The sequence below is a fragment of the Aethina tumida genome, chromosome 6 (genome assembly GCF_024364675.1).
Source record: "Aethina tumida isolate Nest 87 chromosome 6, icAetTumi1.1, whole genome shotgun sequence".
Taxonomy (NCBI): Eukaryota; Metazoa; Arthropoda; class Insecta; order Coleoptera; family Nitidulidae; genus Aethina; species Aethina tumida.
Genome location: NC_065440.1, coordinates 18,592,519 through 18,608,292, shown reverse-complemented (window position 1 = coordinate 18,608,292; position 15,774 = coordinate 18,592,519). Strand labels below are relative to the sequence as shown.

At 33.7% G+C, this 15,774-nt stretch overlaps 3 protein-coding genes across 3 annotated transcripts in view; 1 reads left to right on the top strand and 2 right to left on the bottom strand.

Annotated features, from left to right (window-relative positions):
- Window positions 1-6,587: 6,587 nt before the first annotated feature.
- LOC109608112 (retinol dehydrogenase 12-like) lies at window positions 6,588-8,016 on the bottom strand. The gene is made up of 3 exons (XM_049968983.1): window positions 7,872-8,016; window positions 7,499-7,822; window positions 6,588-7,446 (listed from the first exon to the last, which is right to left on the bottom strand). Exons 1-3 carry the CDS (start codon window positions 8,005-8,007, stop codon window positions 6,911-6,913), a joined length of 996 nt encoding a protein of 331 aa, XP_049824940.1. The 5' UTR covers window positions 8,008-8,016; the 3' UTR covers window positions 6,588-6,910.
- Window positions 8,017-10,076: 2,060 nt separating this feature from the next.
- On the bottom strand, window positions 10,077-12,114 carry LOC109606049 (retinol dehydrogenase 12). Its single transcript, XM_049968984.1, has 3 exons — window positions 11,430-12,114; window positions 11,057-11,380; window positions 10,077-11,006 (listed from the first exon to the last, which is right to left on the bottom strand). The coding sequence occupies exons 1-3, from the start codon at window positions 11,563-11,565 to the stop codon at window positions 10,471-10,473; spliced, it is 996 nt and encodes a 331-aa protein (XP_049824941.1). The 5' UTR covers window positions 11,566-12,114; the 3' UTR covers window positions 10,077-10,470.
- A 3,070-nt stretch (window positions 12,115-15,184) lies between these two features.
- Window positions 15,185-15,774, top strand: part of LOC109600906 (uncharacterized) — a 119,442-nt gene continuing 118,852 nt past the window's right edge. Inside the window, exon 1 of the mRNA XM_020017088.2 lies at window positions 15,185-15,413. Coding sequence (XP_019872647.1) covers window positions 15,332-15,413 — 82 coding nt within the window. The 5' untranslated portion in view covers window positions 15,185-15,331. The remainder of the gene's footprint in view (window positions 15,414-15,774) is intronic.

Here is a 15,774-nt window from a genome sequence, read left to right as displayed (position 1 = left end):
AACCGTTCCCGGCTCGATCCAATCCAATAAATTGATAATAAAACCGTAAATAAACATACGTGACGTCACCGGGATACTTTTCCCGATTTTCGCGACGTTCAATCGGCCGATCACGTACGGATGTATCGGGCGGGATGGGGGCCCAGGCGTCGCAGGCCACCTAAGCAAACAAATAACGCTCCCGTATTAGATCAGCGCCGTTCAGAACAAACCGATTAATCCGTTTTCGCAATGAAATTGGCCGTCTCCGCGACGTTATCGGCACGAGGGGTGGGACCGGCGTTGACCTTCCCCCCCGTCGGTTGACTAATCCTTATTTAATTTTGTTTGGATGTTGGTTTTGTTGCGAATTTGCGGCGATGGGTTCGGGAGACGGTTGTGTGCCGATGACGATGACGATAAATTGCCGATGGAACTTCGCAAATTCGCCTTTTCATTGACGTCGGCATCGGGCGTCGCGACGCATATAAAACTGATAAATTCACGGAGTTCGAAACTACTTTTTGCGACGTACGGAAAATGTACATATAATTTTTTTTTTTTTGCATTATTTATTCACCCCCTTAAGCATTCAGGAGATAAATGTAATTGAACTAAATAAAATTAAAAAGAACAACAACAAATGGGAGAAATTTTACAAAGAAATATCAAAGTAATTATCAAATTGTTAATTAAGTTGTGATTTATTACAAAATTTCTTTAGTATATTATATTACTATATTATTTTATTAATAATTTATTAATTCCTTATATAATTTCTATCAAATTATTAATTGAACATTAAATTATTAAATATTATATTATTTTAATAATTTATAAATAATATATTAATTAAGTTGGTGATATTTTATATAATTTCTTGTAGATCTTCATCAGCTTATTAAGTATTGATTACTTTAATGTTTTATTAATAATTTGTTAATTAAGTTTTTGCTATTTTATATAATTTTTTCTAAATCTTCATCAATAGAACATTAAATTCTTAAATATTCATTACTTAAATGTTTTAGTAATAATTTATTAAATAATTAGTGTATAATTTGTATAATTTCTTCCAAATTATTAATTGAACATTAAATTATTTAGTATTGTATTGACTTTTGGTCATTTAATCAGAATAAATATAGCTAATTTCAAAAACTTATAATTTATTTAAGAAATTCTAAATCAGCTTCAAATTCAAACTTACTATTTAATATATTTAATTAAGTCAAGTTGGTATTAAATAGAGAGAACACAGTTGGTATTAGTTTTAGTTCCTCGAACAGGTTTAACATAGCTAATTTCAAAAGTTTAATTAAGGAATTCTAAATCAACTTCAACTATTTAATATCTTTTATTAAGTCAAGTTGTTAGTCAAAAAAGAAAACAGTTGGTACTACTTTTATCAAAGATTTTTAACTTAAATTAGTAATTTTTAATTAGTGAACAACAATACATATTTTTATTAAGTCAATTGGTAGTAAATAAAGATTTAGATTATTAATTATGTTAACTAGCTTTAAACATTGCTTAAATATAAAATATAATGAAAATAATTATTTAATAAGGTCACATAATAATAATGTAGATAGATTTGGTTAGGTTAGGTTAGGTTAGTTAACTTTCAAAAATTATATGTAAAAGAAGATGTAAAAATTAATTATTTAAATATAACAAATATTAGTTAGGTTAAGTTAGGTTGGAAATGACATATTAGTTTAGATTGCTGTCTTTAACCTAACCTAACTTAACCTGACAGGTCAACAAACTTTAAATAACGTTTTGAGAGAAGGTCTAATGTAATATTAATTAGGTAAGGTTAAAAACAATGATGCTAAGGTTAGGTTAGGTTGGAACGTAAATCTCAATAGTGACTAAAGGAGATTATGAGTAAATCGTCGATCCGAAATGTTTGAGTCGTTTCCCCCCCAAGAATCGGCGGTAGCAGCGTTCCTCGCTTATTTATGGGCCTAATCAGTTTTAAGTAACTCGGATAATGGTTAAAAATGAACGTCACTAACTGGAAGTAATTTGCATGGGCCCCGAAATCCCGGGGGCGGCCTTTAAAATAATTCACGACCGTCAGACATAATTAGGTGAAATATCTGATAGTTGGCAATTATTTTAAATTATTTCGCCGCGACTTTATTCGAACACTTCGCGAAATTGTTTTCTAATGAGGATGAATGAAGGCCTCAAGTTTTTGGGGGGTGAATCGATAAACAAAATAATGTTTTATTCTCCCGCCACGCTTTTATTTAAAAGTACAAAGCGCCCCCGTTTCGCCTTTTGTTTACCCTAATTCCCAGTATTAATAATAAATTATTTCCCCCAAAAACAAAATTAAATTCGTTCGAAAGGGCGAAAAAGGGGTGCGCGGTGATTTATTCAAATTTCAAATTATTAATTATTGACGTTCGAAGTCGGAAACTTATTTTTATTCTCCGCCTCACGTTTAATAAACTTTATAAATTAAACTCGGCTTAATTCAATACCGTACTGGTAAATATTAAATGTGGAAGTTTTAATATTGTATTGTAGTTCAACGTTGAAGCTAATTTAGGATTACTTGTTTAAATCATGAACTTTTCATATTAGCTGTGTTAATACTGTAATCCTGTTCGAGGGACCGAAACTAATACCAACTGTTTTCTACATTTGTTACCAAAAAAACTATTGTAATTCATGTTGAAGTTAATTTTAATCCTTTTCCCAATTTGCTCATAATTTGTTTTAATAAAAAACTCATATTCAATTGTAGGTTGAAGCCAATTTAGGATGACTCTTTCAAAACTATTTCTTGGCCAACATCTTGAAAACAGTTGGTACTAGTTTTGGTCACAAAACATAGCTAAATTCAGAAGCTTATGATTTATTCATGAAATTGTAAATCAGCTTAAAAGTGAACTACTATTTAATATTTTTATTATTATTATTATTATTCGAACAGGATAAACATAGCTAATTAATTAAAGTTTGCTCTTTGCCATTGTTACTCTTTAAACCTTCCATCCTTTCAAAATTATTTCCTGACCACCATCTTGAAAATAAATAAACAAATGTTAAATCACAAAATATCATTATTTCTGTGGAGGAAATCAGGTGGATTCTTGAATCCTTTCTAATTTTCCTGTCGGCCATCTTGAAGATCTCATCAACCGATTAATTAAGACGGACGAGCCGAGATGAACGTGTTTCGAGTGAAATTGACACGTTAAAAATTAGTGGGGCCGACATAAATCCGTAGGTGGTGCGAATTGAATCCCGGTGCCTCTAATCTGGGCCGCGGCCACAAAGAACCGCCACCGGGTCCCCTCCTCGGAACAATGTCTCGGCCATAAATTCTTCGGCGTTAAGTCGCCACGAAAATCGGACGGCATGTCGTAAGACTACAATGTAGTAGACGCTAGCCCGGGACGGTTTTATTGCCGTTTTGTTTTCGAATTAAACCTCGGCCCAGCCCTGCGGCACCCGTCCCCCCGTTAACCGGGAAATCCGTGCACCGCCACACGGCCGACCCGTTCGGGCATGAATGTCTCGGAGACGTTGCGCTAATTATGATCGCACCGGCGGAGCAGGAGGGAAAAGAAAAAACACAGTGTCACAGTTCCCCATATAGCGTTTCTCCCCCTTCATTTCCATCCCCCTCGACGAAACAATGGATCGAACTGGGTCGCGAGAAGGAAAAAAAGCAAGTGCACTTGGAAAAGAGCGGGCGGATTCGCACTCGACGAATTAAGGGAACGAACGGTTCGTGATTGAGTGGACACTCCAATTGGGGTAAGATGTGTGTCAATGGAGGGAGGTTTTTTACCGTTTTTTTCGGCACCGGGTCAATCAACTTTCGACGACACTCTGTGTGAAAGAGAAGGAGCACATTAAATATTTAAAAGATTGGTGTAGTCAATGAAGCTAGGTTAGGTTAGGTTAAGAATAAACCAACCTGATCTATAGTGACAAAATAACCAACTATAAACGATGTAATATTTAAAAAATACTGAGGACATTAATTACTTAAAACCCCATTCGAACCTATTTTTAATTTGTACTGGTAAGATCTTGTTTCAGGAGTGGACAAAATGGCGGTCAGGAATTCAATGTAACTATTTTTTGAGCAGCGAGCAGTTGACGAAGCTCCTCTTGCTTAAATTGACAAAACATTGTTTATAATATGGTGACCAAGAAATATTTTGGACAAGATTCGAGAGATGATTTTGAAGATTTAAGATGGCGGATCCAAAAACTATGGAAATAAGTAGATGTAAATCAATGAGCATTTTTTAATTTAACTTTTAATTAGTTAAATACCATCATTTAACAAATTTTCAGTATGGCCAAATTGGAAAAGATTGAAGAATTGATATAAAAAATTTGAAGTAACCAAGATTGAAGAGATGAAGTAGAAGATTTAAAGGGTAATACTGTCCTTATATATACTGGCAACAACTTGTAAATCTTCAATATGTGGGCCAGGAAATCATTGTACAGATCCAAGATCATCAAAGGAGTATGCCAACCTTCAATAAAGTAACAAATCCATTACCCCACAATTCAGTTATAAATTCTGTTTATGATCATCCCCCTTAAAATTCACAATTCCTCATAAATCCAAGATACACTTGTAACTCACCCATTAAACGTAGACTCGCTCATGTAACCGCAGCGATAAACCGAGGGTTGGGGCTGGTGAGTTTTTCGGCCTTAAATCTGGTCCCTTATCTCGCGTCTGCACAACCATTATATGCATATCAGTACAAATATCTGCCGTACACATAAAAAAAAAAGAATGTGCTGAATCTCGATTGCACCCTCGCACTTTCCTTATTAAAAGGGAAAAAAACGAGGTGAGATCTCTCTGAGATGCGGGGGTAAGTGACCTCGTGTACGCACTTGCCGATGGGGAGACGCACATACGCACGCACCCGCCGATGTGTGTCATTAAACCCGTGAGGGGTTAGGTTGGATAGGTCCGGAATGGCGGACGCACTTTTCAAAGCACCCTTTTGTCTTTGCCAGTTGGAAATGTTATCTGGGGGAATGGTTTTAATGAGAGAATGGAAACGGGGAATGGGAATTGCAAGGTGGTTCGGCGATTAGGAAGGGGTGCCTTTGGTATTGAAGGAGTTTTCCCTGCGACGGGAGGCCGGGAGGCCGGGAGGCCGGGAGGAAAAATTTAAACGGGAAAAATTACCGAGTGGCCACGACAAATAATTATTTGCGATCGACGGGGAGACGTCAATACGCGGCCATTAGTAAATTTAATCGTCCGTGTCCGAAATAAATTGTTTAAATGCGACTGACATGGAAACTAGCGGCAGAGAAGTATTTAATTGATTGTCTGTAAAGTTGTTAGAGTGTGTTTTATTTATACGCGGCGAATGCTGCAACTGACATACACACACACACACACACACACACACACACACACACATGTGAAGAACTTTTATTCCACAACACAACCAAATACTTCATTGTTTATGTTATGGCCTCAGTTTTAAACAAAATTTGAATAATCTGTAACTGGTAATAGTCTCTAAAATATTAAAAACTGTTTGAAGATTATATGTAAGCTGAAAACGAAGAAATTGAAAGAAAATTGGTAAATCAAAGATGGCGGATCCAGAAACTATGGAAATAAGGAGATATAAGACAATGAGTCTTAACTCTAAACTGTCGGTTGAATAATTTAAAACAGTGAACAGTTGTTAGAAGATTGGTGAAGGAGTTCATACATATAACATAATTTAATATTTAATTAGTTAAATACAAACCTTTAACAAATTTTCAATATGGTGAACTAGAAAATAGGAAAAGATTGAAGAGGTGTTAAAATAATTTTGAAGTAACCAATTTCTTCTAAAGAAATAATCATCATATAGAAACTAGAAACGAAGAAATTGAAAGAAAATTGGCAAATCAAAGATTGCGGATCCAGAAACTGTGAAAATAAGGAGATATAAGACAATGAGTGTTAACTCTAAAGTGTAGGTTGAACAATTTAAAACACTAAACAGTTGTGAGAATATTGGTGAAGGAGTTCATACATATAACACAATTTAATATTTAATTAGTTAAATACAAACCTTTAATAAATTTTCAATATGGCGAACCAGAAAATAGGTAAAGATTGAAGAGTTAAAATAAATTTGAAGTAACCAATTTCCTCTAAAAAAATAATCATCATATAGAATCTAGAAACGAAGAAATTGAAAGAAAATTGGTAAATCAAAGATGGCGGATCCAGAAACTACGGAAATAAGGAGATATAAGTCAATGAGTGTTAACTCTAAACGGTAGGTTGAACAATTTAAAACAGTGTGAGGAGATTGGTGAAGGAGTTCAACTGGTCTTAATATAAAATAGTTAAATACAAACTTTTAACAAATTATCAATATGACAAGAGGAAAATTGGAAAAGAATGGAGAGGTGCCATAAAGAAATGAAGTAAGCAAGTTCCTCTAAAGAAATTATAATATTCTTTGGCAAATGTTTATAATTTTCAAGGTGATGGCCAGGAACTAATTTTGAAAAGATTGGAGAGATGCTGTATAATGTTCAAAAAGTGGTAAAGACAAAAAGCAAACTTCTGCTAAAGAAACAATGATATATTTTTGTAATTTAAGTAAATCAATGAATGTTAAGCTCTAAAATATAAATTGAACAATTATAAAACATTGATCACTTTTGGAGTGTTGGTGGAGAAGGAGAAGCATAAAATGGACTGGTTTTAATTTGTAATTAGTTAATTTATTATTCAAATACAAACCTTTAACAAATAGGTTAACGAACGTTTTATTATAATTATTTAATTGTCATTATTCATTATAAAATCAATCAATTTTAAAACAATTATCTTTTAACAACGTATATTAATTTTATTACTAGAAAGTGAGAACCAACTTGCCTTGGGTTGGTTCTATCGAAGACATCACCGCAGTTTTTCGGACTCTTTCAGCTGCGTCAGTTCCTCGGACTTACGCCAAACAGCTTCGGCCAATTTCGAGTTGTTGACGTTCGGGGGAAGTACGAACAACGTCATGCAGTCCAAAAAGTACTTCCCGGTTACGTTATCCAGTTTTTTATCAACGGCCAAGTTGACCGTGGTCTGCGCCCCTTCGTACGAAGTCTTTCCCAACGTGTAGGTAAAAAACATTGTCATATAGTACAAGAATAGTTGAAAGACACCCATGTTTTTGGTCAGCTTCACACCGTTCGTTATGGTCTTCGTCTGAACTAGACCCGGATGTAAAGAGTTGACGGTGACGCCGGTGCCCTTTAGACGTTTGGCGAATTCATTTGCTGCCATTATTATGCAGGTTTTGGTGTTGGCGTATTGCTTCGAACCTTGGACGTAGTCGTTGATTACCTCGTTTGGGTTCAGGTTGTCCTCCGACAGGTTGTTGATGAAGCTGGCTGCTGAGCTGGTGAAAATCACTCGGCTTGGGGCTGACTTCTTTAACAATCCTGCAAAATACGTTTCAAACGTGACCCAATTTGTGCATAAAGTAAGACAAACCTATCAGTAAGTGGGTGAGCAAAAATGGTCCGTAGTAGTTGATTTGGAAGGTCTTGTTAACGCCATCACCGGTGGTAGTTGGGAGGCTGACACTGACGCCAGCATTATGAATCAATATGTCTAGGTTGGTCTCAGTTTTGATGATGTCCTCGGCGAATTCCCGTATTGATTTGAAACTAGCAAGATCGATGTGTTTGGTGATTATGTTCGGGTTGTTGGTTTCCTCTATTATTTTACGTTTCGACTCCTCCGAATTGGCCACGTCAGCTATGATCACCCTGCAGCCTCTGGAGGCTAACATGAGACACACCTGGAAGCCGATGCCTGGAACAACAACCATCAAATTGTGGACGACAACTTAAGGACTTCTCACCTTCATTTCCTCCTGTCACAATGGCGGTTTTGCCCACCAGGCAGACGGGACTTTTGACTCGTCCCATCGTCAGTTTACTGACGACATAGGCAAACAAAAAGGCCCAGAATGCGAGGAGCAACAAATACAACAGCATTTTAGCAGTTCCAACCAACGACTACAGCAACAAAAGCGTATGTCAATTAATAAATTGCCAGTTAATTACAGACACAAAGGTGGTAATTAACATATATACGTAGACGTTTTTAGAGGGCAAACGTACACGTACTTATGCGGTTTACACCGAAGAACGTGGACTCGTGGAAAGTTGTCGCAAAGAAGCTTTGGTTTGGCCTTTTGGGTGGGAGTAATCTCACGGGTGCAGGTACCTTAATTATGTAATAAGTTCGAGTGTCGAGAATACCGAGTGGTATCGATTGCGAAAGGCGATTAACTGTTTATGTTGTAGCTGAACATTTCGGCGACTAATTAGCGTTTTCATAAAATTAAATACGTTCAAGGGGTTCGTCTTCGTTTTCGACTTGTCCAAATTAATTTGTTGTAACTTAATAATAATTAACTCGAGTTTTACGCATTTTGAGTCATGTAATTAGAATTTTTTTCTGTTTGCTAAATTTTCCATTAATTCCTATTTTTTTCGGTGCTTTCAATTAAGTTGTCTAAAACTAAGTAAAACAATAAATTAATTGAGCCTGTTATCCAAATAATGACGAAAACAATTTTAACGGTTTCCATAAATAAAATTGTAAATAAACGTGTTTTATCAACAAACATTACCACTTAATATTAATATAATACGAGTAATTGTCTTCGATTCGACTAAATATAAAAAAAGCAATAAATTACGATACTTGTGTGTGTTAAATAAATATTTTAAACACAAACAATTGCAGGAAATATCAATAAACACGAGGAAATGTGAACACGTCAGTTTTGTGCTGAGAGAAAGGTTAAATATCAATGAATCACGTGTACGAAGAAAAAATACAATAATTTATCGTGTAATCTTTAAAACTGACCATTATTTATACAATGAATCATATACCAAAGCAAAAGTGGCTGATAAATAACAATGAAGTGAAAAATAAAAGGAAAAATATTAATAAAATATAATTTTTAATAGGCTTAGTGGTTTTAAAAGTTATAAATACCATTTTGAGTCAGATGCACCATTAATTCCTGTTGCATTTGATAAAAACTTCGATTATTTATATTTAATTATGTATTGAAATAATGAAATGAAAATTTCAATTTTATTTTCATAAAATACTCGTAATTTTACTCAGTTCTGATATTGAATAAATAAATTACAGCATGTACAATAACATAGAAATAAAGTAATCAAATTTATTTAAAAGATATTGAACATAAAATATTATAATTTATGATTATGGTAAATGTAAATATAAACAACATAAAATATTTTATTAAATATATTTTTGTTGGTTTATTTTTAATACATACTGAACTCGGTTCTAACTGTATTTTGGTATTACAATTCTAATTATTAAATATTTAAATAATTTATATAAAAAAATATAAAACTATACATTTCTTAAACTTTTATTTTAGGACTATAAATTAACAAGTTAAAACTGATTAAAATTGAGTCACCTGAACAAAAACCATAAATAGGACTTAAAAATGAAAATTTGAAATATTTGCAATCAATAATTAGTCTTTAAATGATTATAAAATATCTGAAAATTAACAAGTGATGCTTAAAAAATCGAATCACATTAACAAAAACCACCGAAAACAATTAAAAATTATTAATGAAGCAGAAAACAAAGAAATGATGAAGCTTTTGACAAAAGAAGCTGGAGAAATTTTGTAATAAAGTAAATATTGTCTTAATACTAATTAATATTAAATTACACATTATTTAAATATTCATTTTAGTACAATAAAAAAATTAAATAAGAAAAAAGCAAAGTGAAGCTTAAAAAATGGAATTACATTAACAGAAACCACCAAAAAACAATTAAAAAAGAAATTATGAAATATCCACCACCGGTAATTAGTTTTTAAACGACTATAAAATGTCTGAAACTGTTAATGAAGCTGTAAACAAAGAAATGATAACACAATTAACAAAAGAAGGTGGCGAAGCTTGTTGTCAAAGTGAAGACAATTATTAATTGCCTTAATATAAACAAAAAACTTAATAAACAAGTCGAAACAAGGTTGGTGAAAACACTCTGAAACTTTGCAAAACAATTTTTAATTAAAAAATAATGGAATGGCCGAGTTTACAAATAATAATTGTTATAAAATAATGTCGAACAGCACATAAAATATGTTTCCCAATAATATATCAATATACGCAAGTGTTGTGTATTTATTATAATTTATTGTTAATAACTAAAAATATGCAGGCAATTTATTTACAGATTATTGTCGTTGGAATTGGTTTTAATTAGTGCCGTTATGGGAATTTATTATGTTTACGTTTTTTAATACGTGAAATAGGTTAATGTATGTTTTATTACAATAATATAATTGCCATTATTCACCCCTTTAAAATCAATCAATTTTAAACACACAATTTAGTTTTATTCCGGTATTAGCCAAACTAATTAATTAATACTGTTGTTCATCATGTTAGTTTCTCCGACTCCTTCAGCTGCGTCAGCTCCTCAGACTTCCTCCATACGGCTTCGATCAGTTTTGGGTTGGTGGCGTTCGGGGGCAGTACGGGGAAGGCCATGCAGTCCCAAAAGTGCTTCCCGGTTACCTTCTCCAGCTTTTTGTCAACGGCCAAATGGACGGTAGTCTGCGCACCTTCGTACGCCGTCTTTCCCACAGTGTAGGTCAGGAACATCATCAGGACGTACAAGGAGTGTTGGAAGGGGCTGACGTTCTTGGCCAGCTTCACGCCGTTGGTTACGGTTTGTGTTTGAACAAGACCTGGATGTAGTGAGTTGACGGTGACGCCGGTGCCCTTCAGGCGTTTGGCGAACTCGTTGGCCCCCATTATGACGCAGGTTTTAGTGTTGGCGTACCGCCTGGAGCCTTCGGTGAAGTTGTGGACCATGTCGCTTGGGTTCAGGTTGTCTTCGGACAGGTTGTTTAAGAAGCTGGCGGCTGAGCTGGTGAATATTACCCGGCTGGGTGTTGACTTCTTCAGTACTCCTACAAGATTTAATGTATAAATTGGATTTAGGCCCTGGAGGTGGACAAACCTATCAGTAAATGTGTCAACAAAAATGGGCCGTAGTAGTTGATCTGGAAGGTTTTGTTTACTCCATCACCGGTCAAAATTGGAAGCGTCATGCTGACGCCAGCATTGTGAATCAGCAAGTCCACTTTGGGCTCAGTTTTGATGATGTCCTCAGCAAATTCCCGTATTGTTTTGAAGTTTCCCAGGTCAATGTACTTGCTGATTATGTTGGGGTTGTTGGTTTGTTTAATAATTTTCAGCTTCGATTCCTCGGAGTTGGCCACATCAGCTATAATCACCCTACAACCTCTTGAAGCTAACATAAGGCAAACCTGGAAGCCAATACCTGGAACAACAACCATCAAATTGTGGTGAACAACTTGAAGGCTCATTACCTTCGTTTCCTCCTGTAACAATGGCGGTTTTCCCCATCAGGGAAGCGGGACTTTTAACCCACCCCATCGTCAGCTTGCTGACAACAAAGCACAGCAGGAATACACCGAGGACAACCAACAACAAACACAACAACATCTTGGCAAATGTGACCGACAACTGCGACTAGTTCACACGACAAGTACATTTGGCCTTTTATTTGGAGGGAGGAATCTCACCTTAATTATGTAATTAGTTCAGGTGTTGAAACACTGAGTGGTGCCGTTTTAAAAAGCCAATTACTGTCTTAAACGCAACGAGATCTTAACTTTAAATGAATGATGTAACAGCTGTTAATTGTAAATGTTAATTGAACTGTTATCGCAAAATAATTTAATAATTACTTGACTTTTCCGTATTTAACGTGGCATTCGTAGCTTTTTGAGTCGTGTAATTAAATTTTTTTGTGTTTGATCCATTAATTTTCGAAGTATTACACAGTGTTGCAATTAAACAGTAAATTCATGTTGTGTAAAGTACCGTTTAATTGACCCTGTTATCAAAATAATGACCGCCATGATAAACAAAAAATTAATAAACGAAGATTTTATCAGAAAAACATGGTTGTTAACTCTAAATATTAATAAAATGATCGTCATTCAGCCTTGTATTGATGGAAAATATAATAAATTATGATAATTGTGTGTCCAACAAATGAATAAATGTTAATTTTTTATTAAATACAAACAATTGTGGGAAATATCAATAAGTGCGAAGACAAGGGACACGGTTTTATTGTGTAACTTGGTAAGCAAAAGGTTAAATACCAATTAATCACATGTACAAAGAAAAATACATGATAATTTATCTTGTCTTTAAAAGTCACCATCGTTTGTTTTATGAATCACACAAAAATATAAATAAACGACAAACGATAAAAGGAAAAAATAATAATCAAACAACAGACTAAACACAAGGAAATTGTGAGACTGAAATAATTTTAATAATTCATTATTTTATGCTAGAGTTTTGAAATTGGTTGAAGTTTTCAACTTCTGATGTTTCAAGAAGTATTAAATATACATAAAAAAGTCGTAAGTAAAGTACTAAATTGGTGGAACAAATATACTTCTTATATTTCTAACCTAACATTTTACAGGCTTCACTTAACTAACCTAACCTAACCTAACCTAACTAAAAACTATCATAATAAAAGTGTTAAAATTTTTACGACTAAATTTAATCATGTGCTGCTTTAATCGAATAAAAATTTTAAATTAATTTTCATCAAATAAACGTAATTTTGTTATATTACTATACTGAATACATTAAATTTAAACCCAGATTTGTTAATTACAGTATAAATAATGTACATAAAAATATAATAATCACATTTATTTATAAAGAGTTTATGCATAAATCATTATAAATTTATGAATACATGTGGCAAATGTACATTAAGGAATTTAAATGAAACCATTTTATTTATTATTCATGTTGCTTTATTATAAAAAAACAAATCAATAATTTTAAAAGTAATTTAGGTTATCTCGTCCCTCGAACAGGATCAATTAATATACTGTAACTTTTAAAAATTAAAAAAAAATAATTGTTTTATGTTTATTAGGTAATTACTTCAAAACAAATAATTAATGTGTATAATGATCAATACGCATTAACAACAGTTTTAATTTTGAAAATTATCAATATTTTAATGTATTAAACAATTGTAGGTTGTGAATATACTAATTATTTGTTTACATTATTGCTAGTTTATAATTTAGAACAATGAAACTTGAATTATTTATAAGTTAGCAATGAAACGTTATAAACTTAGGACATTGATAAATTAATAATACGTGGCACTTGGATAAATGGAACCATAAAACAAAAGTCATCAATAAGATTTATTTAAGTAGTATTTATCATTTATTTTTCAGAATAAAAATTTATAAAATGAACAGTAATAATTTTATATAGAAACATTATAATATTGTAGATTTATTGTACATTTATTTGTCAATTTATATTTTAATACAGTAAAATAAGTAAATTACACATAATTCAACGACAACAAATTATTGTAAATAATACATAAAACAAAAACATCGATAACCAAAACACGTCCGGTTTGAATAAAATCCAATCACGAACAAAAATCATAAATGAAAAGTTTAAAATAGAAAATTAAAGTTGAATAAACTGAAAGTTTATGAGGCAATTAATGTAAGGGAATAATTTAAAGATGAAATTTGGAGACTGTTAATCAACACGGAATGATTGTAAATATTAATAAAATCGAAAACGACGAGATAGATACAAAAAAAAAAACAACAATGGAGGAGAACTGGTTAACGTTGGTCCGTCGAGCCGGATCGAATAGTCGTCCTTCGAGGCAGAGATCAAAGTTTGGTCCTGTGAGCAAGATCAAACAATTACAGCTACAAGTGTTTTAAATTGTTTCAAGCATAAATGAACAACAATAAATTGCTGAATATTTTTTTCAAATAAGCTGAATAAAAAAGATGGCAGAGCTGGCTAATACTGGTTCCTTGAGTGAGATCAAAGTTTGGCCCATCGACACAGATTTAACCATGAAATCTATAATTTTCCAGTATTATTTAGTGATTAAACTAACAATAATAAATTGATAAACAATTTTTCAAGTAAGAACATGTTTTAATGTATTATTTTATATAGAATATTATAAAACTTCTGAAATTATTTAAATGTATTTATTATAAATTATGTAAATGAACAATAATAAAGTAGTGAACATTTTTTTTTAAATAAGGTGATTGAAAAGGATGGAGGAACTGGTTAATACTGGTTTATGGAGAAGGATCAGAGTGTGGTCCTTCGATAAAGATTAAACAATTAATACTATAAATTTTCAGAATTATTTAGTAATTAAACAAATAATAAATTGATAAACAATTTTTCAAGTAAGAACATATTTAATTTATTAAAGTTATCAATGTTTTAATATATTATTATTATTATATAGAATATTATAAAACTTCTGAAATTATTTAAATATATTATAAACTATGTAAATGAACAATAATAAAGTGGTGAACATTTTTTTAAATAGGGTGATTGAAAAAGATGGTGGAACTGGTTAATACTGGTTTCTGGAGTGAGATCAGAGTTTGGTCCTTTGATACAGATTAAACAATTAAATCTATAAATTTTCAAAATTATTTAGTAATTAAACAAACAATAATAAATTGATAAACAATTTTTCAAGTAAGAACATATTTAATTTATTAATATTATCACTATTTTTATATATTATTATTATAGAGAATATTAGAATAAAAATATAATTAATTAATATATATATTATATAACATTATTTCCTATGTATATTTCAACAGTATAAATCAGATAAATTAACAACAAAATATTATTACAAATTATACAATATAATAAAAATAGTAACAAAACAAAAATAATGCAGCTCAAATCAATTCGAACGTAACAATAACAACATAAAAAAAAGCAACGGACACCGGTTCTGAAAACCAAAATGACGCGAAAAACCCAAAATAAAAAAGAAACGCCACACCGGACATACACGCGTATACCCGTTCGTCCCGAAAAACATTCCGACCAACATTTTCGACGACGTCGACCGTCGTCGGTCGAGTCGACCAGCCCGTAGACGAACGCGCCCCCACCACACCGTCACCCCCAAACCCCGCCGGCCGAACGGCGCACGCGTCGCTCGCCCGTCCCGCCGCTCAGTCTTGCCGTAACTGTGGCTCGTCACGCGTGTCCCTCGTACGCCTCTCGCGCCTCTCGTCGTTGTCGTCGTCGTCGTCGCCGCCGCCGTGGATACCCCCGAACCGAATACGACGATGCATCGGGCTTAGGTCCGGACCGTGCGGTGGACCACTCCGAATGGTGACAGCGCGCCACGATGCAGTGCAGTGCCAGTGCGACGATGTTCAGTGCAGTGGTGACGGTACTACTTCTCACCGTTTGGATTACCCTGGCCGAAGGTGATGGTCGATGTTTATTCGATAAGTTTGTTTCGTTCGTGCATGCCGGCTTTGTTTTGGGTGATGCGAATTTTGAGGTTATGTGACGGCGGGGACGCCGACTTTTGTTTTGTTTTCGTTGTTTTCGTTTCGCGTCCGTTGGTTGCGTTGGGGTCAGGCCCCGGACAGGTGCACACGGACGGTTTTTGCCTTTTGCTTTTGTCCGCGGTCGGACCGGCCGAAGCTGGACGGAATGCCTTTTGTTGGCGCGGCGAAGACGATTGTGCACTTGGAATCGTTCGCGTTTTACCATTTTATGTTTCTGGGAATTCGGCCGGTTTTATTCCGTGTTCCTTTGTTGCCGTGGTTCCGAGTAGACGAG